Source organism: Cibotium barometz, chromosome 10 (genome assembly GCF_041138505.1).
Source record: "Cibotium barometz isolate CiBa-2024 chromosome 10, ASM4113850v1, whole genome shotgun sequence".
Lineage (NCBI taxonomy): Eukaryota > Viridiplantae > Streptophyta > Polypodiopsida > Cyatheales > Cibotiaceae > Cibotium > Cibotium barometz.
In genome coordinates, this window is record NC_141055.1 from 28,750,990 (window position 1) to 28,776,600 (window position 25,611).

At 43.9% G+C, this 25,611-nt stretch overlaps 1 protein-coding gene across 3 annotated transcripts in view; it reads right to left on the bottom strand.

Moving 5' to 3' along the window:
• Positions 1 to 2,221: 2,221 nt before the first annotated feature.
• Positions 2,222 to 25,611, bottom strand: part of LOC147634753 (uncharacterized) — a 64,166-nt gene continuing 40,776 nt past the window's right edge. For all 3 annotated transcript variants that reach the window (XM_086803922.1, XM_086803924.1, XM_086803923.1), the window contains 4 exons: positions 4,095 to 4,194; positions 3,700 to 4,022; positions 3,374 to 3,559; positions 2,222 to 2,860 (listed from right to left, as the gene is read on the bottom strand). In XM_086803922.1, the coding sequence (XP_086660048.1) occupies positions 2,696 to 2,860; positions 3,374 to 3,559; positions 3,700 to 4,022; positions 4,095 to 4,194 (774 nt within the window). In that variant the 3' untranslated portion in view covers positions 2,222 to 2,695. The remainder of the gene's footprint in view (positions 2,861 to 3,373; positions 3,560 to 3,699; positions 4,023 to 4,094; positions 4,195 to 25,611) is intronic.

Below are 25,611 nucleotides of genomic sequence, written 5' to 3' on the forward strand. Positions count from 1 at the left end.
ATCACGAGGGGATTAGATCAGAGCACCTATCACATGCAACCGACACCCTTGCACCCCTCTTGGCTTACATGTTTAATGGGGCACTGGCGGGAGGCTTTCCCCACACTTGGTCATCACACATCATCTGGCCAAGCTATATGGATCAGTGCTGGAGACAGAGCTCAGCTCATTGGCAGAGAGAGAGGGGCATAGAACACGAGGCCAGGCAGGGTTCAGGCAGACCTTCTCCACCCTAGATGATATCTTCACACTCAAGAGCCTCATTGAGCAGGCCAAGGCTGATGGCCGACGCCTCTACTATTTCTTTGTGGATTTCCGCAAAGCCTTTGATACGGCCCACATGATCGCCTAGCTACAGTCCTTGGGGTTCCGTCAGACATGATTTGGGGAATTATTGCTTTATATGAGTCACTGGTTGGGAGGGTGAGACGCCCTGGAGGCCTATACCAGGCTCACACGTGGGGACAGGAACCAAGTAATTCAATATGACTTGCTACAGTTACACATTCGAGATACATGGATTACCCCAAGGGAGCCCCTACCACACAAGCATACTACAGTGACAATTTTCTGAGGCTCACAGAGGACGGATTCATATAGAGGCCAGAGTACCTAGATGTTTTGTCACATGCCATGAGGATAGCACTTGGTTAGCTCACGGTCTCATCCCATAGGCTCGCGATTGAGGTTGGCAGAACAGTAGGGATCCCCAGAGAGAGCAGACTCTGTAGACTGTGCCATGGAGGAGAATTATATTTGTCAGTGCCCGGTGTATTATAAGATCAGCGAGAGATGAGGGGTTTGGGCCATTATCTCGGGTTATGGAGTATCCAGATCAGCGTGGTCTCGGACTCTTCCTGTTGGAGATCCGACGACACAGAGAGTTGCTATACAGAGATGCTAGACCCCGGCACCCGTCTCAGTCTACCATCACTAGTTTTTTCTGCCCACAGGAGGAGGACACTCAGACGGATGAGACCACCACAATAGCCACGAGGGGCCCACCATCTTGCCCCTCGACTGGTGTTACCTTGCCACGTGCCACCGCACTTCAGAGAGCCAGACAGCCTCACCCTTCTGGACCTGCCCCAGATTGATGAGATCCTCGACCGCCACCAAGCAACTGTAGTTGCTACCTCGTCCCAGCTTGTCCTCGGCCTTGCAGCAGATCTAGGGGCCCTCCCCCCTCACCGATGCTGGACATGCTTTATGGGCCCCTACCACGCATCAATGGATAGTTCCCTCTCCACACTCTCACTCCCTGTATCCTCTCCCCCCACTTTGTATCCACGATGAAGAGGATGGTGATCCTCCATGATGAGGATGACGATGATGATCCATACATATCTACATTTACTTAAGAATAAGTGTTAGTTCTTTTTTCATGATGAGATTCCATGGACACATTGTACACCTTTCGTCTCATAGACCCATTGGGTCTTTGAGAGCACCAGGCTACCAGACTCCCAGACTACATCAAAGGGAGATTACAGAGATACAGGCTCGACATCAGCACCATATCCAGGAGCGGCTAGCTCACTTACACTCACACCCAGAGATCATGCTCCAAGGGATTTTTGCCTCGCCATCGCCTATGTATCACATATTACACCCCCATTATGGTACTGGTTGGAGCTAGACAAATCTGCATTGCATTCTTGTATACCCTACGCATATAGGTTGCATACTGAGCCTTTAGCAGTAGTGCTCCATCCATCACACCCCCCCCCCCACTAGCTCAGTCCTTTCATAGTTTATTTCATGTTTATTTTGTCCTTTTTTTTTCTGGACATCCAGAGGACATTGACAGTTGTACATTGATTTGTCTCATAGGTCGAGTTCGGCCTCTAGTAGACGTTAATACAGCTTTCTTTCTTTCTTTCTTTCTCTCTCTCTCTCTCTATAGAACTCTATAACCCTAAATGCACGAGGAGGAGGAGAGGAACCCTGATTTGAGCCAAGCCCTCCTAATCCTAGCTCTAATACCAATTAAAATGAAGTGATGAATGTCCTAATCTAAGAGAAGGAAACCCTAATTTATGAAAGATTGGGAAAAAGGAAGAGAGAGTAGGGTCTAAGGAGGATGAAAGACTAAAACTAATGAGGCCATTGTAAAAACAACACCATGAATAAGGAGCATCAAAGACTAAAACTAATGAGGCCATTGTAAAAACAACACCATGAATGACAAGATGAAATTGTACTAGAATGACTAGCAAGATAAACTCAAAACAACTAGATTACTTCTGCATTATTTGGTGGCTCTTAAATAGCCAAAGAGATACAAGAATATTCCCATAAGGAGATTCCCTAAACGTTCTCCTAACTTTCTCAACCATATCCTAAAATGTCTCTTTGACTCTCTCCACAATCCCATGTGATGGTCACATCTTTGCTTACCTCATTTACATCAAGGCACTTCACACACATTTTTCTTTGAATCCCCAACATGCCTTGACTTACTCTTTTAGGCCTGATCAACACTGCCTAAATGGCTGCATTCAAAACACTTGAACTTGCCCATGCATGCACTATGCTGGGTACATACAAGCAATAATAATGCCAAAAAGGGTCTAATTTTGAACTAAAGTGGGCACAATTGCACAAGGCCCATGCCAAGATTAAAAGTGGGTCTACACGTGAGCCCAGGTTCTTACGACTTTGGCTAGAGCCCACTAGCAACTGAAGATGGTCTTTAGGACATCTCCAATATTTGATTTAAGAGTCTTGTGGCTGCATCTGTTTCACTTTCCTCTTGTAAGCTTTGTATTAGTTGGTTCAGACCTTCAGTATGGATCACATGCCCATGCTCTGTCATATACTCCAGGATTTTGACAGTCTCATTATGATAGCCCTGCTCCTGGTATGCAGAAAGAAAGCCAGTACAGTTAGCCTGCAGAATAAAAGCCAGACTAACAAATGCACCTTACTGAAAGCCTCATAAGCACATCTAGTCTCTCCTTCCTTTTACTACTTCGCTTGTTTCTACACCTGGCTCAAATGAATCACAGAAAACTAGACCATGGAGAGGCAGGTGGATTGTAACTAAAGGCCAAGGTATGAGGGTCATGGGTGAGACTACTTTTTGGGCAACCAGAGTAAAAGATGGTCTACATGAGGTGCCAATGAGGGCCTATGGTAGCAATGGTGCCAGTATGTAGCCAGCCTTTCCCACACCTAGCAAGGCAGCAAAAAATGGGGTAAAATGGAGAAACTACAGGCCTTCTTAGTCCTAGACCACTGCACAAGGAAACCATATCACCTATATTCTTGGCTCGTGTGCTTGATTCCTAGGTTTCAGACAACCTGCAGAACTTTCCATCACAACTGCATTTCCTAGTTAGCTCTCTGGTTTTTGGCATGAAAAGCTTACCAGCATTTCTTTCAAATAGGCAACTGCTTCCCCTGCCCTTCCCTCTTTGCAAAGAGCTACAATCAAACCATTGCAAATCGCAGAGGAAGGTACAATTTCAGCTTCCTTCATTTCAGCAAAGAGATTCACCGCTTGGGCAACTTTCCCAGAACCAGCGAGTCCTCTAATAAGCGGATCATAGATGTCCTGCAAGGAAGTTTAGATCACACATCATTATCATCAAAAAGGCAGGTGTGTCTGTGCAGCAGTGTGCATGTGAATGTGCATGCGTGCAACTGTGTCTAGTCTTTGTAAACTAACACAGTAAATAAGTTTGTAATACATACCACGTCTGGCAATATTTCTCTGGCTTTGAAGTCATCGAGTGTGCTAAGAGCAAGATCAAGTAAGTTTGCTTCACAAAAGTATTGTATGAGAATGATGAAAGTTACAAGATCCGGAGCAACACACTCTTCCTCCATCCTCCTCAGAGTATTTATGACAGCGTCCATAGTGCCCAACTCACAATAGGATTTCAGCAACGTGTTGAAAATGGCCAAGTCTGAAACTCCCCCTTCCCTGCGCTCCACTTCTTTTCTCAAATCTTCAACTTTATCCACTCTCCCCAGCTTAGAGTAAGCAGAAATAAGAGTGCAGTAATGAAGGCTTCCTGCAAGCATATACCATAACATGAATCACTGTTCCCTTTTAGGAGAATTTCTGCTAAATTAGAAACTTGTACCTGGAATCCCTCCCTTTTCTTTAAGCTCTTCGACGAGAAGGTGTGCCTCATCCACCTTTTCGGCTTTACAGTATAGATCCACCATGAGGCCATAGGACACCTACAATCCTAAATCAATTATCAAATCTGTAAATGAGAAATCATTCAGTGAAAAGTTATGCAGGCTTTAAAAACAGCAACTCTCTTGCATTTAGATCAGCTTTTCCCAGCCTCTCCAAAGAGTACCATGAGCTTCTCAGCAATTGGGTATCACCTACGGCAGGTGATGGAATGCCAACGGGACGATCACCATGCCCCAGGCCACTGGACTCACATCCCTCAGGCTGCTCCCATCTCCCAATGATACTTTTAATCTGGACAGGACATTTTCTCCAGCAAGCAAAGTCTTCCAGATTCCAAGACCAATGTTGCGTGCCATCAAATGGACCACCTCAAGCAGGTGTGCCCGAACACCACAAAGGCACCTTCCATCCCCAGGACTATGTGCACATAAGACACTGTACCCGCATGAACAGGTCCCCCCATAACCCCCCTCCCAAAAAAAACCCCCTTTCCTCCCTCCAACCCAAGAGGATGGAGGACCTCCACCATCTCACCAGCACACCAGCAGCAGCAGCTGCAGCCCTATGAAGACCAAAGGCCACAGCGCTGCCGCCACCTATGAAATGTTCTCCCGCCTTGCAACCCAAGGCATCACCTGACGTCCATAACCATTAGGCCATTTTTCACAGGATCCCCCTATAAAGATCCATATGTGTAGAACACTTGTGCCTATGTGCTAAGGTTTTCAAAGATAGAAAAGAGTGCGGAAGAATCACACATACAACATACACAAGAGTCCTAAACTACTAATACGTATTACGTACCAGAAAGAAGTATTACAACTGTATTTCCAGTACAAAAGATGACTAAGAATGAAGATATAAGTTCTCAACCCACACATTGTCTAAGATCTCCTTGACCAGCCTGTACTGCACAAAGAGATGCTCTGTAGGCTCTGATCACTAAGGCATGCAGATGATTATGACGATTTTCCAAAATACGTGTATAGATGCATTACTATTGCTGGTCAGCCAGCAATAGTAATGATTATGGCGATTTTTCAAAATACGTATACATATGCATTATGTATATATATGCATTACTATTTCTGGTCAGCCAGCATATATGCTGTCAGCCTACTGCCTAACCTGCCATGTCGTCACTACCACATCATCAACTGCCACGTGGCAACTGTGCCTGTCCACGGGCTGCACCTACATTTGCTGCTACTGCCCGGCTCCTACAGGCCAGCAATGTGTACCTGCAGGTAAGGCATGTCACATTCTCCCCACTTGCATTGCAGCTGCTCTCAATTGCATGGTATCCACATAAAGTGCCATCTCATAGAAAGAAAAGATCCAAACAAAGCTCATCCAAGGTACCCAAGCTCCCAAACTCTGCGAAACCACTTTGCATTCAATGCGAAGTCACATTCCATCCTCACCTCATCAGCACAAAGACCTCCTGTGGATGACCAACCCTTGCCCGGTCCAGCACTTTACGTATACCCAACCATCCAAGGAAAAACACTACAGGAGGCCACTAAATATCCTCCGGTAGCTCACAAGAAGAACACCCAAGAGAACGGCATAGCAAAACTCCGCTATCCACACTCCAGCCACTAATGCATCGACTCAGATGGATCACAGTACTTGCTTGCACCAGCTTCAATGCACTTTGAAGAGTTGCACCAAAGCTGTATCCATCAATATTGCTCGGCACCTATATGTCTAGACCACCATCTCCCTGTGGATCATACTCCAAGTAATACCTCCACTGATACATTCAAGAAAAAACTCCGGCTATGGTCGGTACAGTCTCCAAGAAATCTGTGTACTTTGAAGACACACACACACTGGCATATCCTCCCAAGGTAAAGACAAATCCGGTGACATGTCTGCCTATGGTACCTCCATGACACCAAAACACTGAAGAAATTCCACCCAATGCAAATGGTAGGTGAAATGAAATGAAATGAAATGTTATATTAACATCTTCAAAAGGCCATAATGACCTATGAGACCAAAAAGTTACATCATGGTGGATCTGATACAATGTCTGGATAAAAAACCAGAAAATGAAAAATAAAGATGATACTACTGGCACCTAGAAAATGAAACTGGAACTGGAAGGTAAACAGAAACCCTTATAGGGTGTGAATATAGTAAGGGGGGGGGGGGGGGGGGGGGGGGGGGGGGGTACGCTATGGAGGTGAGTGGAGTACAATGAGGGGATACAATATCATATGGGACGGGGGGGTACACTATGGAGGTGCCTCCATCTCATAATATGTGCCGCATCGGACGCTGGCACGATTGTATGCATCCATTCTTGAGCAGCAGTTGAGTAGATGGGCAAAGAGAGAGGGCATTCGAGCAGAGGGACAGGCAGGGTTCAGGAGAGGTTTCTCTACTCTTGACCACATCTTGACTCTGCGGGCCATTATTGAGGAGGGCAGGTCGCATGGGCGACGGATTTATTGTAGCTTTGTGGACTTCCGCAAAGCATTTGATACAATGCCCAGAGCCAGATTGATGAGGCGATTACAGGAGATGGGGGTACCCACAGAGCTCATATGGGGGATTATGGCTTTATATAGATCAGTTGCAGGACAGGTACGCACCCCAGAGGGGGTCTCTACTTTGGTTCACTCCACTATAGGAGTGAAGCAAGGTTGCCCGTTATCTCCTTCATTGTTTGGTATGTATGTGGATGAGGCTTCTGACTACATTGAGAGATTGGGGGACAGAGGAGCCCAGCTAGCAAGTACATGGATCCCACTATTGTTATATGCTGATGATATTGTGTTGATCTCTGACTCCTCTGAGGGTATGCAGCGTCATCTGGATGCTTTACATGAGTTTGCACATGATAGTGGATTGTCTGTCAACCTTGGCAAAACCAAGGTTATGGTGTTTAACACCACGCCACAGTGGGTTAGGCGATCAGCTCCCACATTTACATATGGACAGGAGATTGTGGAGTATACAGATGCATATACATATCTTGGGGTAGTATTCAGTGGGCCAGTGTTTTCGATGAGGAGAGCAGCAGAGACTAGATTGACTAGAGCACATGCAGCCCTGGGTGGTTTGGAGAGGATGTGTTCGCAGGTTCAGTTTCAGGAACCTTGAACGAAACTTTGGCTTTTTGACACTCTAGTGACATCAGCTATGCTTTATGGAGTGCAGATATGGGGACCTTCAGTGGGCCATCACAGCGCAGGCGGATGGAGAGGTATGGAGAGGCCTTTGGTATCTATGATTTCTAGGATTATTAGAGCCAAGGATGTGGTACCTCATGAGATTATTCGAGCAGAGTTGGCGGCTGCCCCTCTGGTGATTGAGGCTCTTACGAGATCAGTCTCCTACATACATGGCTTGTGGAATCTCCCCCGAGATAGATATGCACGCCTCTCCCTTGAGTTCTCCCGACAGTTAGCTTTACAGGGAGACACGGCTTGTTGGTATGGACAGATGACATCTTGGTTCCAGGCATTCCCTGGCTCCATAGGGTCCCCTGACTTGAAGATAGGCACGATGGTGGACCTACTCCAAGTCTCGAGTAAGCCTTCACACATAGCACGATTGAACATCACTGCTAGAAGCTATGCCAGCATGTCTCTCACATGAATAAAGTGCTCAGCAACCAATCCATCATGATCATATGCTCTCCCAGTCTTCATCCTATCAATGGCCTTCCTTACCATCTCTGCGGTAAAGAAAGTACATGTCTAAGGGCATGGTGCTGGCGGGTCAGGAAAAGGTGTCTGTCCAGGAACTGTATATAGAGATGCTGCATAGCTACCCCAGACCTCTGTAGAAGTGATGACCAAAGTAGGGGAGGACTCATGAAACAAACGCCAAGCCTCCCTCGAATCCTGGCTCAAGAACAGCTGGTATAATTCTTGCTCTAGCTGAGCAAGGAAGGCCCGCTTCTTCCTTCGCACAAGGTGCCGGAAGGCAATACGTGACTGTCGGTGAGTAGTGACTCCCAAAGCAACCTCCCGCTGCAGTCGGGCTCTTGTCTCTCTGCACTCCTCATCATACCAGCTGTTCTGGGGCATACACCGAGAACGCTGTCTCTGGCCAGGCTAAGTATGTGGATATGCCTCTCTCGCTGCATCCTGTAAAGTCTCTGTCAGTATATGGGTCAGCTCCTCCAAAGGTCTCCCTGCCACATGGTTCTCTGGTATGAGCCTTGTAGACTAGACTAGTTAGTCTAGTTAGATTAGTCCTGGTTTAGTCAATATAGTCCTTTTTAGGTAGTCTAGTTAGATTAGTCCTGGTTTAGTCAATATAGTCCTTTTTAGGACATTTAGGACAGATAGGACTATGACACTTGGTACTCCTATGACACCTAGGGTTATATCATGTTGGGAGTTGTACTCTTTGCATCACTTCTGTAATATTCAGCTTCGTACCTTCAGCCTCCATTGCTTCCATTGCTTGCATCCCTACCTAACAATGGTATCAGATGTCATGTGCAAAGTGTGTATCTACCGTGTGCTACACGCACACAAGACTAGCTTCGAGGTTGGGGAAGCTTGGAGCTCGGCAGGCTGATTGGCGAGCTGAGTTAGGGATAGACTAACAAGCGGGCACCCAAGTGTGGACGCCCGATGACCGGCCAAGAGCCTATAAAAGGGTGGCCAAGGTTAGTCATTAGGATATAGAGTCTCGCGTGACTTTGTGAGAGCTCTATGGTCAGGAGCCTGGATCTAGTGCGGACGTGCACCTGCTTCATGCAGCCGAGGCCGGCAGCAGTCTCGAGGCCCGCGAGGGAAGCTTCATAGCGGTATGGGACGTCACGAGGTAGAGATTGGTCAGTATGTCCATCTAGTTAGCTCAACTCGTGGCTCGGTGGGGACAGCCAAGACTTGTGGGCTTGCCCACGGCTGTCGAGGTTGGGAGGTGAGTCAGGCTTGCACCCCCGTCATGTTTGTTTTGTTTGTTTGCAGGTTTCGAGTCTTGTATCAGGAGCGTTCTACGAGGAGATCCTGTGGGGATTTGACAGTGGTATCAGAGCAAGCCTCGTGAACGAGCAAGTCGGTAGGTAGAGAAAAAGAGGTCGAAGAAAAGGTATGAGTTCGAGAAGCTTGCTGTTTTTTCTGTGCATACTGCTGTTTTTCAGATTCAGTATGTTGCTTTTTCATCGTAGGAGCCCGTGATGATGGAGATTGTGGTCAAGAAAGGGTTGGTTTACTTAGCAAGAAGAAGGGTTGTATGTTTGCAACTGTTTGAACAGTTTGAGAGAGAAAACGAAAAAGCCTGTCGGCTGTTTGAGATAGAGAGAGAGAGAGAGAGAGAGAGAGTAGCGCCTGTGTGGCTGTATCGCCTGTGGGATTGCAACGTATGAGTGGCTGCCATTTTTCTGTGTGGCGCCTGAGTGGCTGCGCAATACACGTAAGCGAAGTAGGCAGGCGGGCGGTACACGTAGCCTTTATGACTGTCACATGCACGCACGTGGCTGGTACACGTAGGCGGGCTGACAGGTGGTGCTCGCAGTCGGTCAGGTGCAGGCGCAGGCGAGTAAGTATGCGCACAGGCCGATCGTAAGCGGGCACGCGACAGGAAAACGCGGAAATCAAAGTCGCCGGGTGGTAAGTTTTTTTAACTTTCGTTTTTTTTTTTTTTAACAAAACAAAAACTCCACGCGATGCTTTCATTGTTTTGAACCTGCGTTGAAGGGTTTTAATAAACCCACACCTTGTTTTATGTGTTTTTTTTAAAGAAAACCAAAGAATATATATATATATATATATATATATATAACTATATTTTCTCTTAAAAATTAAATAAAAATCTTCATTAATTCCTTTGCACTAGGAATTATACTTTCCTTATTTAAATATTTGAATTTCAATATGGTGGGAATTCCTCTTTCATCATAAAAATTTATCTATACAAAAAGATAAATTTAACTAAAATCTCTCATAAAATATACATTATTTTAGCATTCTAATTTTTTTTTCTCTAAATCATTGGAATACATGTATATATATATATTTTTTTTTATTTTATTTTAAAAAAAAAACAAATTTATAAAAAAAAACACAAAAGCCATACAAAAAAACAAAGCGCTTTTAGGGGGGCTTATAAAATACCCCTAGAGTGGGCTTCTTGCCACACATCTCTCAAGTCCTCAAGCTCTCAAGTTCTCTAGCACTCTCCTTGTGCAAGATAAATATTTTTTCTCTCACCTTGCCCTCTTCAAGATGTCGACCCAACAATCCGAGTTGGAGCCCTTTATCGAACGTGGAAACCTGCCGGCTACGGAAGCCACCGATGCCGATCTTTTCGACGATTATGTATCAAAATCAGATTTCCAAGAGTTTAAAGTTGCTCTCGAAGCTTCTTCCTCGAACGTCAAGCACAAATCGCCATGCAGATGCAGGCTTTACAGAACTCCATCTCTTTGTTGACCACTACCCTATCTACTCTTTCGGGTATGGATACCTTGGCATCTACTTTAGGCCCTAATATTACTCCGGAACAGTTCGGAGGTGAGCAAAAGCAGCGTACCAAGGAGATAGTGGACACTTGGCTACATAAGTGGCAAGCCCATTTTCAATTCCATCCATATGACGATGGGAAAAAGATCCAATTAGCAGCAGGTTTCCTCTCAGGCAAAGCTTTGCTTTGGTGGAAGGAACTCAACCCTAAACCAACAACTTGGGCACAATTCAAAGACGTCTTCAAGAAAGAATTCCTCAAGAAACAGGATGACTATGATGTTGTTGCCCGGTTTACTACTTTGACCATGACCTCGCAGAACCTCACTTATGAGGTCTATCTCCAAAAATTTAGGAACTTGCAGATGAAAGCTACAAAGATGGATCCCACAACCCTTTTGGGTTTCTTCGTAGCCGGTTTACCCGACTCATACCGTTTACAGGTTAAAAACAACAAATGTAAAACTTTGGACGAGGCCATTTATTCCGCTCGTATCTATGATGATACAATGGCCTCTTCCAAGTCTAAACCCGTTACCGAGCAGGGAAACGAGCACAAAAGGAAGTTCTCCGCACCGATGGCTAGCACGACTGAAGAAAAGTCTTCGGACCAACCTTCGAAGAATTCAACTTCAACACTAGCGAAGAAGAAACGTCTCCTTAAGGCTTCGAAGCTCAAGAAAAAGGACATACGTGTAACAAGTGCCCGAAGCAAAAGGGTGCAAAGACCAACGCAGGACCCAAGCCAAAGGCAGCTAATCAGTTGTCTTTGACACGTACATCAGTTACTGTACTTTCTCGCCCTAGTACATGTTCTGATTGTCTGTTCAACTCTAAAGTTTTTGGCTTGCATGATCTTCTCCGAGTTTATGGAGAAGTGAATGGCCATAGAATCCACATTCTTCTAGACCCTGGCAGCTCACACAACTTTGTTAATTACAAACTTGTGCAAAAATTGGGTCTTGATACAACGCCCAGCGATTATATCTTTGAGGTACGCCTGTCACTATTTGGGCATTCTCTGCGCTTCAGGCCTATGGACGAGTTCTGTAGGATGGACTGGCATCTTATGGTTGGGGACTTATGTCTACACCGAGAGCCAGTAGGCTGGATATATGGGTTGGGATTGTGTATCTGCGCCCAAATCCAGAGTGTGGTACCACGGACTACAAGCTAAATGAATAGGGAGACTGTTCAATGCATCCTTGCATAACATGTTTGCAAGTTAAAAAAAATCCTGTCTTTGCATGAACTATTTGATTGCATGCAAGATTTGTTTGTGTAGTTCACATGTAGGGGACGCCCTCTTGTGAACCGTGCGAGTGAAACTGTATTCTGACCTCGTTTGTGGGCTGTAGACAGGTGGTAAGTACACCACTTTACTCTTTTATGAGTTAATGCAATGTATTCTTTGTTTTGCAGGTCCACACTTTAATAAGTGTGTCCGCCCAAGTTATAAGTGAGATTGGGCGTCCACACTTCATTAAAGCTCGGGCGGACAAACTATAAGTAAGAATAGACTAGAATTCCCTTCCGGTCGGCTAGGCGAGTGTCCAGGCACCCTTCCCACTAAATTTGTGTGGAAAAGGGATGGTTATGGACTGGGTGGCAGTATGAGAACCTGCCACCATGCTATTACTCATTTTGAAAATTACCTCTCTCTACACTCTCTCTCTAGAAATAGGCGCCCCCCTTCAAGAGAGCCTATTTTTGTTATTCTCTCTAACTTTTTGCTTGGTGAGGGTGCTGATTTTCATTCCCTCTTGCTCCCAGCTCCAATGGAAAGCTTGAAGATTCTTCCTTTCACAGTTAAGCCTCCAGTTGCTCACCTTTTCACTCTATCTCTCTTTTCTAAATGAATATGGAGTCTCCTAACCATTCTACCGCCCCCAAATTCTGCTGAAACCCTAATTTTCAGAAACCCTAATTCTGCAGAAACCCTAATTTCAGAAACCCTAATTTTGGAGGAAACCATACCAAGCTGTGCCCCTTACTCATAGGCATCTAAAGAGCCCAAAATGCCCAATTTTGGACTCATATAACCTGCTTAAAACCCTAAAAATCAAAAACCCTAATTTCAGCCGGAAGTGGAAAACGGTCACATTCAAGCTGTAGTTCGTCCGCACGGAGGTGGAGCTCGACATTGATCGTCCAATACTTGGTAAGAGCATTTTGCAAGCAATTTTCAATTTGAGATTCGAATGCTTTGTCAATATGGTCTCCTATGTCTCGGTCCTGGCACACACATGTGTATGTGTATGGATGCCAGTGGAGCATAGCTGCGTTTGACAAGCTTCAAGGAATCAAGGAACGAAGCTACTCTCAAGTGAAGCTATGGATTCCATCGTCTACGACAAATTTGTTTGCAATGCTGTTTTCATGATCATGGATGCACTTGAACAGTTTGGCATGTGAATGCCCGTGAGGCTTGTAACAGTTTTCCTTGATAATAAAACCTATTACAAGGGGGGTCGGCCCTTTCCGGCCCTAGTGCAGTGTGCAAAATAAAATTCAGCTTCTTACTCTATTGTGTTGCGCCATTTAAAATTGTTTAATTATGTTAATAGCTTAAGTGTTTGCCAAGATTGTGCTCAACCCCGACCGGGGGAATCTCTCATTGGTATCAGAGCCTAGGATCTTCCTCCTTTCTGTGTGGAAGGCGGTCCTAATCTAGCTTACACTAGCTGTTAGCATTCTTAAGCATTATGGCGAGCCAAACAGGTACTTCACGGGATGTAAATCCAAGGAAGAGTACATATGTGAAGCCAAGAGGAGACAATGTGCATGATGATACTCAAATGCATGAACAATACACTGCTGAAAATGTTTTTCTTGGGTCACAGGATGGTATTGCACATGCCGGACAGCCATCTTATGTTAGAAGGGAAGGAAATGCAACTCATGTATATATGGGACAGCCATCCCGTGGTAAGGAGAAGGCTATACAGAGTGATGCACATGATGCTATGCAGGCTGAAATTGCAGACCTCAAAAGGCAATTATGTATGATGCAAAAACAACTCAAGGATATGCATGAAGACTCACAGTCAAGGCATGTATCTCGTGTGTCAAAGCATTCTCCTTTTGTGAATGATGCATTGGAAAATGTTGCCATGGAATTGGGGGTTCAACCAAGAGATATGGCTGTCTCTTACCTCATGGGACAAGGTGATGTAGTTACTCGAAAGGAAGGAGGGCTTAGGTTTAAAAAGCCTCCTCTTATGAATCAACATGCAGCTGAAACATCAAAGCTTAAATCTATTGTGCGACAGGAAAGAGAAGAGGCGTCTGCTACCTCTCATCATGCCTCTACCGCACATGTTTCTCCTCCCCACAGGTCATCTATTAAAGCTCATGAAAGCCTTCTCAAGGAACCGACTCATAAATCAGCCCCTCCTCATAATGGAATTGAGCGATATGTTCCTACTAATGAAGCAAATAAGCAACCACTCGAGAGAGATGAAGAGGAAACGCATCAACATAAGAAGAAGAAGACTAAAGAGTTTACTGCAGGTGACAAAACAGTTAAGTTTGAGTATTTTCATGGAGAATATGATTCTACCAAAGCTCTATCTTTTATCTCCCAATTTGAAATTGCTTTTCATGAGGGAGAATTTTCAGAATCATCAAAACTCAGACATGTGGGCATGTACATGAAAGGCACTGCTGCTCATTGGTGGTTGGCCGAGAAGCTTTCCGGCAACACCATTTCTACATGGGCTGAATTCAAACAAAAGTTTTATGATCAATTTTTGCCTCCAAATTTTACTCAGGATATATGCAGGAAGTGGGACAGGTTGGAGCAAAAAGAAGGGCAGTCCATTACCTCTTACGTCTCCAAATTTTGGGAGGTATTAATGGAAGTGGTACCCTTCATGACCGTTACTGAAGAAGAAAAGAAGAGGAAATTTGAGTCAGGATTGCAACCCATCTTCCAAAGAGGACTACAAATCTATCCAAACCAAACTCTTCGTCAACTCATAAACTCGGTCTTGGCTTCCGAAGAGCTTAATGTCAAATGGGTGCAATCTAGAATTGACCAAAGCTTGGGCAAGGGTAAGGAGAAAGCTGGTTTTAATGTGCAAAAGGGTGGACAGCCCTTTAGAAGAGATTTCAAAGCCATGCACAAAGCTGAAAATTCAGATTTGAAGGATGTAAAGCCCCCTCAAAGAACTGAAAATGCAAAAGAAAAGAAACCGTGGCAGAAAAAGGGTGTTTATGGCTTGACTCCTCAACAAAGGGTACAATACATTCGTGAAGGCAAATGCTTTAGATGTGGTAGTAAAGATCACATCTCTCCACAATGCCCTAACAAGAATAAGAAGCCAGAAGAGCCTAAAGTGCATGTCAACATGGTATATGATGTACAGGGCAACACGGGACATGCAAACATGCATAGAATGGTATGCAAAGCATGGGGACAACTAAAAGACCAGTCAGCTTTATTCATGTTTGATGACTGCTCCACTGACAACTTCATCTCCACTGATATGGCTGCTGCCTTGGGGATTGAAGTAGGTGACATGGGACCCGAAATTCATGCATGTTCAGCTTTTCTGGAAAAAGATGTGAAGGTTACACCCCTTATTGGAAAGCTGCGAATGCATATCCAAGGATACCTCGACCACGAGAACTTTCTCGTTGCCCCTCTTAGTGGATGTGATGTATTACTGGGAAAACCTTGGCATGCACGCCTTGAGCCTACCAAGAATTACAAGACCAACAAAATCACCTTTATGTATAAAGGTAGAGAGCATCATTTAGATGCAGGTGTGTCGGGTGATACTATCCCCGTTGTATCTCATATACAAATCAATAAAGCAATGAAAAAGAGTGTTTCTTCGTACTTGGTTTTTGTACGTGATAATGTGGAACACAGTAATGTACATGTGGACACTCTTACTAAAGAGAGGCTGAAATTTTTAAGCGAATTCGGGGATTGTTTTGCTGACTCTTTACCTAATGTAATGCCTCCTTCACGGCCAGAAGATCATCGCATTGAATTAGTTCCAGGAAATTCACCTCCAAATAGGCCAGCATATCGTGTTAGTGCTTGCCAACAAGAAGAGATTATGAAACAAGTGGGTGAACTACTTGAGAAAGGCTTGGTGCGGCCTAGTTCTTCGCCATTTTGTTCACCCGTTCTTCTTGTACAAAAGAAAGACGGTTCATTCCGTATGTGTGTGGATTACAGGGCATTAAATAAGATTACCATCAAGAATCGGTTTCCCATACCGAGGATTGATGATATCTTGGACAAGCTGGATGGATCATCTTGTTTTAGTCGCATTGATCTTAAAAGCGGCTATCATCAAGTGCGAGTGATGCCACAGGATGTACATAAGACAGCATTTCGCACTTCTTTTGGTCTCTATGAGTATTTGGTCATGCCATTCGGTCTTACAAATGCCCCGGCTACTTTCAATCGCATGATGGACCGAATTTTCAGAAATCATAGAACTTTTACAGGTGTGTTCTTTGATGACATTCTTGTATTCTCCAAGAATGAGGAGGATCACAAAAAGCACTTAAGAGTGGTCTTTGAAGAACTAAGGCAGCATAAGCTTATGATCAACGCCAAAAAGAGTGAATTTTTCCTTTCAGAGATTCACTACTTGGGACACATAGTATCAAAGGATGGTGTACGAATGGATCCTGCAAAGATCCAAACCATCAAAGATTGGCCAGAACTTAAATCTATTCATGAAGTCCGAAGCTTTCTTGGTCTATGTTCATATTACAGGAGATTTATCTTTCACTTTGCAATGATTGCTTCGCCATTGCATGAACTCACCAAGAAACGTCCTATGTTTAAATGGACAGAGGTTGAGATTAATGCTTTCAATAAGCTCAAGAATGCCATTATCACAGGGCCAGTCTTAATCATTCCAGACTTGCAAAAGCCATTTGTGGTAGAATGTGATGCTTGTGGCAATTGCATTGGAGCCGTCTTAAATCAAGAAGGACATGCCATTGCATTTGAAAGCAGGAGATTGCAAAATGCTGAACTTACTCTTGATGTTTATCAGAAGGAATTATTGGCCGTCATTCATGCTCTCACAGTATGGAAACATTACTTATTGGGAGCTGAATTTGTTGTCAAAACTGATCACCAAAGTTTGCGGTACTTTCTTACGCAAACTAAACTCTCTGAGAAACAAATGAGAATGGCCAATTTTCTCTCAATGTTTCATTTTCAGATTTTGCATACTCCTGGCAAGAAAAATGTGGTAGCAGATGCATTGTCCAGAAAACCATATGTGGCTGCAATTTCGGTTGCTTCTCATCAAGACTTGTCTACTATGCGAGAAATGTACCATTTGGATGCTGATTTTTCAGATTTATGGGCTGATTTAATGACTGGTCATACACATGCTTCTTATGTGGTCAAAGATGGTTATATCATGAAGGATAACTGCTTATGTGTGGTTTCAAACATGAGACAAAAAGTTTTGGATGAATGTCATGCACCACCTTATGCAGGGCATAGAGGGATACTCCCTACTACTCAAATGATTGAGAGATACTTCTTTTGGCCAGGTATGAGGAAAGATATAGAAGCCTATGTACGTGCATGTGTCACCTGCCAAAAGGTAAAATTTGATAGGCAAAAGACTCCTGGTTTGCTTCAGCCTTTGCCTATTCCGGACCAGCCATGGGAAAGCATTGCAATGGATTTTATTATGGATTTGCCCCGCACCCCAAATGGCAATGATGCAATATGGACAATTGTGGACAGGTTTAGTAAACAAGCACATTTTCTACCTGTCAAAAAGACCATAAAACCAGAACATATGGTCAAAATTTTTGTGTCACAGGTATTTAAACACCATGGTATGCCCAAATCAATTGTGGGAGACAGGGATCCCCGAACAACAAGCCTCTTTTGGAGAGCTCTTTTTGATAACATGGGCACAAAGCTGAATTTTTCTTCAGCTTATCATCCTCAAACAGATGGACAAAGTGAAGCTGCAAATTCAGCTGTGTTGGATTTGCTTAAATGCTATGTGACAGATCAGAAATCTTCTTGGGAAAAGTATCTACCGCTTGTAGAATTTGCATACAATAATACGGTACATGCTTCTACAGGCAAGGCCCCATTTGAGATCATTTATGGCAAAGTGGTATTACCACCTATCTTACGCACAAAAGATGAGATATTTGCTGCTGATGACTTTGTCAGGGACCTTGATATTGCCTTTTCACAAGTTCGGACAGCCATTGCACGCTCTCAAGCAAAGCATAAGAAAGCTGCCGACAAGCATAGAAGGCAATTGGACATTAAAGAGAATGACTTGGTATTGCTAAAATTTGAGAAAGCTAGACTCAGGAAGAGGTCTGGCAAGGAGAGAGCATGCTCAAAACTCTCTACCAGGTATTATGGACCCTTCAAGGTGATCAAGAAGATCAATGATGTGGCTTTTCGACTTGCTTTACCGGATCATTGGAAGATTCATAATGCATTCCATGTGAGCCTCTTGCGCAAATATGTGGGACCGGAACCTTTGGAACCGGTTATGGAAGATCCACCAGAGGTGGAAGAGCTGGAAGAGGTATTGCAGCCAGAGCAAATTGTGTTTCATAAGGAGCGAAAGTTTGCAGGTGGCAAACTCCAGAGGCGCTACCTGGTGAAATTCAAGAACTATTCTCCTATGGATGCAAAATGGATGGATGAAACATACTTCCAGGAGTATCCGCAGCTCCTCCAAGCATATTTGGAAGCATTTCAGTTGCGGTCAACTGTTTAGAAGCAGGGGAGGATGTCACTATTTGGGCATTCTCTGCGCTTCAGGCCTATGGACGAGTTCTGTAGGATGGACTGGCATCTTATGGTTGGGGACTTATGTCTACACCGAGAGCCAGTAGGCTGGATATATGGGTTGGGATTGTGTATCTGCGCCCAAATCCAGAGTGTGGTACCACGGACTACAAGCTAAATGAATAGGGAGACTGTTCAATGCATCCTTGCATAACATGTTTGCAAGTTAAAAAAAATCCTGTCTTTGCATGAACTATTTGATTGCATGCAAGATTTGTTTGTGTAGTTCACATGTAGGGGACGCCCTCTTGTGAACCGTGCGAGTGAAACTGTATTCTGACCTCGTTTGTGGGCTGTAGACAGGTGGTAAGTACACCACTTTACTCTTTTATGAGTTAATGCAATGTATTCTTTGTTTTGCAGGTCCACACTTTAATAAGTGTGTCCGCCCAAGTTATAAGTGAGATTGGGCGTCCACACTTCATTAAAGCTCGGGCGGACAAACTATAAGTAAGAATAGACTAGAATTCCCTTCCGGTCGGCTAGGCGAGTGTCCAGGCACCCTTCCCACTAAATTTGTGTGGAAAAGGGATGGTTATGGACTGGGTGGCAGTATGAGGACCTGCCACCATGCTATTACTCATTTTGAAAATTACCTCTCTCTACACTCTCTCTCTAGAAATAGGCGCCCCCCTTCAAGAGAGCCTATTTTTGTTATTCTCTCTAACTTTTTGCTTGGTGAGAGTGCTGATTTTCATTCCCTCTTGCTCCCAGCTCTAATGGAAAGCTTGAAGATTCTTCCTTTCACAGTTAAGCCTCCAGTTGCTCACCTTTTCACTCTATCTCTCTTTTCTAAATGAATATGGAGTCTCCTAACCATTCTACCGCCCCCAAATTCTGCTGAAACCCTAATTTTCAGAAACCCTAATTCTGCAGAAACCCTAATTTCAGAAACCCTAATTTTGGAGGAAACCATACCAAGCTGTAGCTGTGCCCCTTACTCATAGGCATCTAAAGAGCCCAAAATGCCCAATTTTGGACTCATATAACCTGCTTAAAACCCTAAAAATCAGAAACCCTAATTTCAGCCGGAAGTGGAAAACGGTCACATTCAAGCTGTAGTTCGTCCGCACGGAGGTGGGCTCGACATTGATCGTCCAATACTTGGTAAGAGCATTTTGCAAGCAATTTTCAATTTTGAGATTCGAATGCTTTGTCAATATGGTCTCCTATGTCTCGGTCCTGGCACACACATGTGTATGTGTATGGATGCCAGTGGAGCATAGCTGCGTTTGACAAGCTTCAAGGAATCAAGGAACGAAGCTACTCTCAAGTGAAGCTATGGATTCCATCGTCTACGACAAATTTGTTTGCAATGCTGTTTTCATGATCATGGATGCACTTGAACAGTTTGGCATGTGAATGCCCGTGAGGCTTGTAACAGTTTTCCTTGATAATAAAACCTATTACAAGGGGGGTCGGCCCTTTCCGGCCCTAGTGCAGTGTGCAAAATAAAATTCAGCTTCTTACTCTATTGTGTTGCGCCATTTAAAATTGTTTAATTATGTTAATAGCTTAAGTGTTTGCCAAGATTGTGCTCAACCCCGACCGGGGGAATCTCTCAACGCCTACCTGCGGATCGGCAAGTACGGGATCGTAAGGTGGAGACGCTACCGATCCGGATTCAAGACTACAAAGATACTCTGGAATGCTATATTATGCACCTAGAACATGTAACTTGTTATTGGGATTGAGTGGTTTAAGACTCTTCAAGTCCAGATAGATTGGTCTAGTCATACTTTTTCTTTTGAACATAGGAACACCCAGTATAGTATATTAGGTGATTATATACATCCCTCTCAGGGACCTCTTGTAAATACAGTTGATTTTGGTAATATAAGGATTCTTCTTTGTATACTGCTTTCCATTGTGTATTGATTTCACTTTCTTCATTTCTCATACCTTCTATGGATGTCAATGAATTAAGTGTGTTTGAAAGCAAAGAATTACAGAAGATACTTGATTCGTTTCAAGATGTATTTCCTAAGGAACTGCCATCGGCTTACCACCTGAAAGGACAGTAGATCATCGTATTGACCTGATCCCTAGTACTCACCCTGTTAGTATGCCACCTTATAGGATGAGCCAAGCTGAGGAAGATGAGTTGGCTGAACAACTCGAAGATTATTTGAGGATGGGCCAAATCCGTCCAAGTAAATCACCTTGGGTGCACCTGTGTTGCTTAGGAGAAAGAAGGACAACACTTGGAGAATGTATATAGATTATAAGAGATTGAACAAGCTGACAATTAAGAACCGTTATCCTCTCCCTAAATCAGATGACCTGATTGACCGGTTATAGCAGGAGCGAAATATTTCACGAAGATAGATTTACGTCAGGCTATCACCAGATACGTATTCATGAAAGGCATGTAGAAAGAACCACCTTTCGGACTAGGTATGGCCATTACGAGTTTCTCATATTACCTTTTGGGTTAACCAATGCTCCAGCACTTTTCAGCAAATGATGAACGATCTTTTTCGTGAACATTTGGAAAAATTTGTGGTTGTGTTCCTGGATGATATTTTAATATATAGTCGTACTCTTGAGGATCACGTTAGACACCTCACGATTGTCTTAACTATTTTAAGACAGAATTGACTATATGCTAAATTAAGTAAATGTGAGTTTTTCATGACAGACATCATTTACTTGAGACACAAGATCACTAGAGATGGATTGAGCATTGACTATGACCGAGTTCAGAAGGTCTGGACTGGCCTATACGCGGACAGTGAAACAACTTCGTTCTTTTCTCGGTTTTTGTTGTTTTTCTTCGGAAATCTGTGCGGGAGTACTCTCAACTCACACTACCGATGACCGACTTGTTGAAAGGTCGTGGACGTAAGTCAAATCACCTATCACTTGAAATAACGATCTGGATATGGCCTTCAGACTTTTGAAAGATAAAGTCAAGGAAGCACCTATCTTAGCATTACCCGATCCTAAACGGCCTTATGTTCTTGAAACTGATGCCAGTGACTATGCCATCGGAGCTGCTCTATTTCAAGATGGTAGACCTGTTGCTTTTGAAAGTAAAAAACTAGACGACACTCAATCTCGTTAGCCAACCCTTGAGAAGGAGCTTTATGCTGTGATTTACGCTCTCAAGGTTTGGAGACATTATTTATATAGCTCCAAGTTTGTGGTATTGTTATTGACCGTATCATAAAGTCCTTTGTGTCCACGCCCCAATCTGCCGCCTGGAGGAATATGAGCCTCCAAAATCTCTTTCATACTATGTCCAATACAGAGAGTTAGTCCTGTACATGTGACCAGCAATAATAAACACAGCTGCAATTGCCAAATGAATCTCCCCAGCTACCCACGGCTCGTGCCAAAGAGCGGCCATGGATCGGCCACCCTGGCCAACCTGAGGCGCGACCTAAAGGGTGTTATCTACCAGGTTATCAACCAACTCGTCCTTCCCGATGAGCTCGTCCTGGAAGAGATTGACATGGTGGCGTGCCACACGGGCATCTATGCAGGGTGACTGATCATCAGTCAATCAAGTATGTGTGTGATGCGGACGATTTGAGAGGAAGGAAAGCTTGATGGACTGAATTAATGCAAGATTTTGATTTTGAGTTTCATTATAGAAAAGGCTCCATGAATAGTGTTGCAGATGCACTTAGTCGAATTAGAGAGGTGAATACTTTGTCGTTCACCGCGATTTCTACTGACTTATTTCAGTCATTGAGAGGCTTTGCAGGACTGATGGTTATTTTGGTCCATTTTGGCTGAAGATCCAGAACGGGAGCTCATTGATTGACCAAGACTCGATGACTGAGCAGCCTACCATTCAGGCTGCACGAGAAAAGTGGATGATTCGGAATGGTTTACTATTCCATAATGACATAATTTGTGTACCACAGATCCAGGACATTAAGTCCAAGATTCTAAAGGAGTGTCACGATGCCTCTTCTGTTGGACATCCTGGGGTACACAGGACACTATCGTTAGTGAAACACATTTTTTATTGGCCAAAGATGAAAGAGTATGTAGAAGATTATGTTCTCAAGTGTCAAGTTTGTCAAGCAAATAAAGCTGAACGCTTTAGACAGGCTGGGTTGTTGCATCCTTTGCAAATCCCAGGTAATAAATGGAAAAGTATTTCCACTGATTTTATTACCGGATTGCCAAGAACACATCAAGGCCACGATTCTATTTGGATTGTGGTAGATTGATCGCTTGATAAAAATGGCTAGATTTTTACCGACCCGGAAGACCATTACAGCTACGCAATCAACAAGGCAGTTTATCGAGCAATTGTTTAGACTGTATGGGTTACCGCGCAGGACATAATCAGTGATAGGGACTCTAAGTTTATGAGTGATTTTTGGAAACTTGTGTTTGAGAAGTTGGAAACAACTTTGAATTTAAGTTCCTCAAATCATCCTCAATCTGATGGCCAGACTGAAAGAATGAATCAGATTTTTGAGGATATGCTTCGAGCATATGTATCCAAAAGGCAGAGTTCATGGAAGGATTATCTTCCTATGTTAGAATTTGCATATAACAGTACTAAGCATACGAGTACAGGTTTTAGTCCTTTCATGCTTATGTATGGTTTTCAACCTAGATCACCTAATACAGTGGGATTCTCAGGACTTCAGCATGATGCAACACGTAATGTTTTGCAAGATATGCAAGAAATGTTACAAGTTGCGAAAGAATCTATTAGAAGTGCTTAAGATAGAGACAGATTTTATTCTAATAGACATCGTTCACCCAGAGAGTTCTCTCAAGGAACGATGGTGTATTTGCGAGTTCCGAAAGATTCCGAGACTTTACGGACAAGTCGATCTCCGAAATTATCTCCTAGATACTCTGGACCATTTCGTATTACACGAGGGATTGGTTCAGTTGCATATGAATTGGATTTGCCTTCTCATGTGAAAGTTCATCCTGTATTTCATGTCAGTAGACTTAAGGAAATACTGGGTGGAACACACCAATTAGTTACTCCTCAAAAAATCATAGATGTCGAGGACATGACATTTGTTCCACACGAACCTGAAAAGATTCTTGGATTTCGTGAAAGAAGATTGCGTAATACACTTATCACGGAATACAAGATCAAGTGGAAGGATCGGGTTGAGGAGGACGCTCATGGGAGACATTGACTACTCTTCAGAGAGATTACCCTGGCTTTTTAGTGAGCTCAGGAGTGAGCTCTTAGAGGAAGGGGAGTATGTCATGTGCACAGTGTGTATCTACCGTGTGCTACACGCACACAAGACTAGATTCGAGGTTGGGGAAGCTTGGAGCTAGGGAGGCTGATTGGCGAGCTGAGTTAGGGATAGACTAACGGACGGGCACCCAAGTATGGATGTGCAGGCGCCCAAGTGTGGACGCCCGATGACCGGCCAAGAGCCTATAAAAGGGTGGCCAAGGTTAGTCATTAGGATATAGAGTCTCGCGGGACTTTGTGAGAGCTCTAATCCCTCATATCCGGTCATGCAGATCAGCAAAGGATGCATAGGATCAGTTGGCTTCTCTGTATTAGGTTCGCAACGAAGCGAGGGTAGCATTTTTGAGAAAGCAATTGGATGATGCCAAGATGAACGAAGGTGATAGCATTGATGCCTACTTGACACATGTCAAGGACTTGAAAGAGCAATTGTCAAACATTGATGAAATTGTACCAGATAGCCAGCTTATGTCCACTACATTAGATGGACTGCCTGACTCTTATCAGGGGTTTGCTACCACATTGAGATTGGTTTCCATGGGCAATCCAATCATTATACCTTTGATAGGCTGGTTTCTTTGTTGCTACAGGAAGAGCAGAGTCGTCTAAACCGACATGCCTCTCTTAAGTCAGATCAAGCCTTTGCCAGTGATCATAAAGGTAGAGGTAAGGTAGGAAAGGCCTTTGGTAAGCCCAAGAACAATGCTGGAATTCATCTGATTCAGGTCCAAGTGAAGGCAAGAAGAAGAAAAGGTGCAATTATTGCAGGAAGCCTGGGCATGATATATCACAATGCAAAAAGCGCATTGACGATGATTGGGCATTTGTGGTTACCTATCTTTATGATCCCTCTCAGCATGATGCTCTGTCTGCTGCTGATTCTATGTCCACATGGTTCTTTGATAGTGGTGCTTCTAAGCACATTACATCATGCAGACAACTATTTGTTTCCTTGGATGTTGCACCCAGGCACTGTGACATGTGCTGACAATGCTTCATATCCAATTAGAGGCATTGGAAAGGTTGAGGTCACATCAGTCTCAGGTAATGCAATCACACTTATGGATGTGCTTTATGCCCCAGGTAGTTTCAGCAATTTCTAAAGCTGGTTTCAGAGTTGTCTTTGATGGCAACCATTGCTACTTCAAGCATGATAATGCCATACTGATCACCGAGACATTTTCCAGAGGGTTGTATACTCTCGATGCTTATGCGAGAGGGCTGTTGTGGATGGTGAAGGATTGAGTGGTTGGCAGGTTGCAGACACTCTTTTATGGCATGAAAGAGTTGGGCAACTCAACTATGGCAGTCAGGTTAAGTTGCATTCACATGATATGGTGGTAAATATGCCAAAAGATGTAGGCCCTTTCAAAGCATGTCTGTGAAGGATGTTTGCTGCACAGGTTCTCTTTCCCTAAGGATGGGAGTGTTGGTGCAGCCCGCAAGTTACATCTAGTTCACAGTGATGTATGTGGTCCTATGAGGACAGCATCGCTTGGTGGTTTTTTTTACTTTCTTACATTTGTGGATGACTACACCAAATACACTTGGATATGTGCCCTGAAATCTAAGTCAGAGGTCTTTGCGCACTTCAAGAGAATCCTTGCCATGATTGAAAATGAGAGTGGCCATAAATTGGTCACACTTTGTATTGACGGGGGGGGGGGGGGGGGGGGGGGGGGTTGGGTTGTAACAAGGCAGAATCTTTCCCTGAAATTTCGCTTGCTCTCCCATTCCATGATCGTACCATTGTTCTAAAAACCGTCAAACACTCTCACTCAACTCTCTCTCGATCTCTCGAGATTTGTCATATCATTAGGGTGTCTTGCAATGTGGGCGTTTCTTCATGCATTAAGTTTCGTCTCACTTACTTTAAAGCATACACTATTTCCTTTTAAGCATATGACATACTGACACAACATAGTCCACACGTGAGCTACTACATAGAGCATGATTCCTTTTTACATCCAGAAGTACTACCACACATTGATGTCATCCATAGCAATGA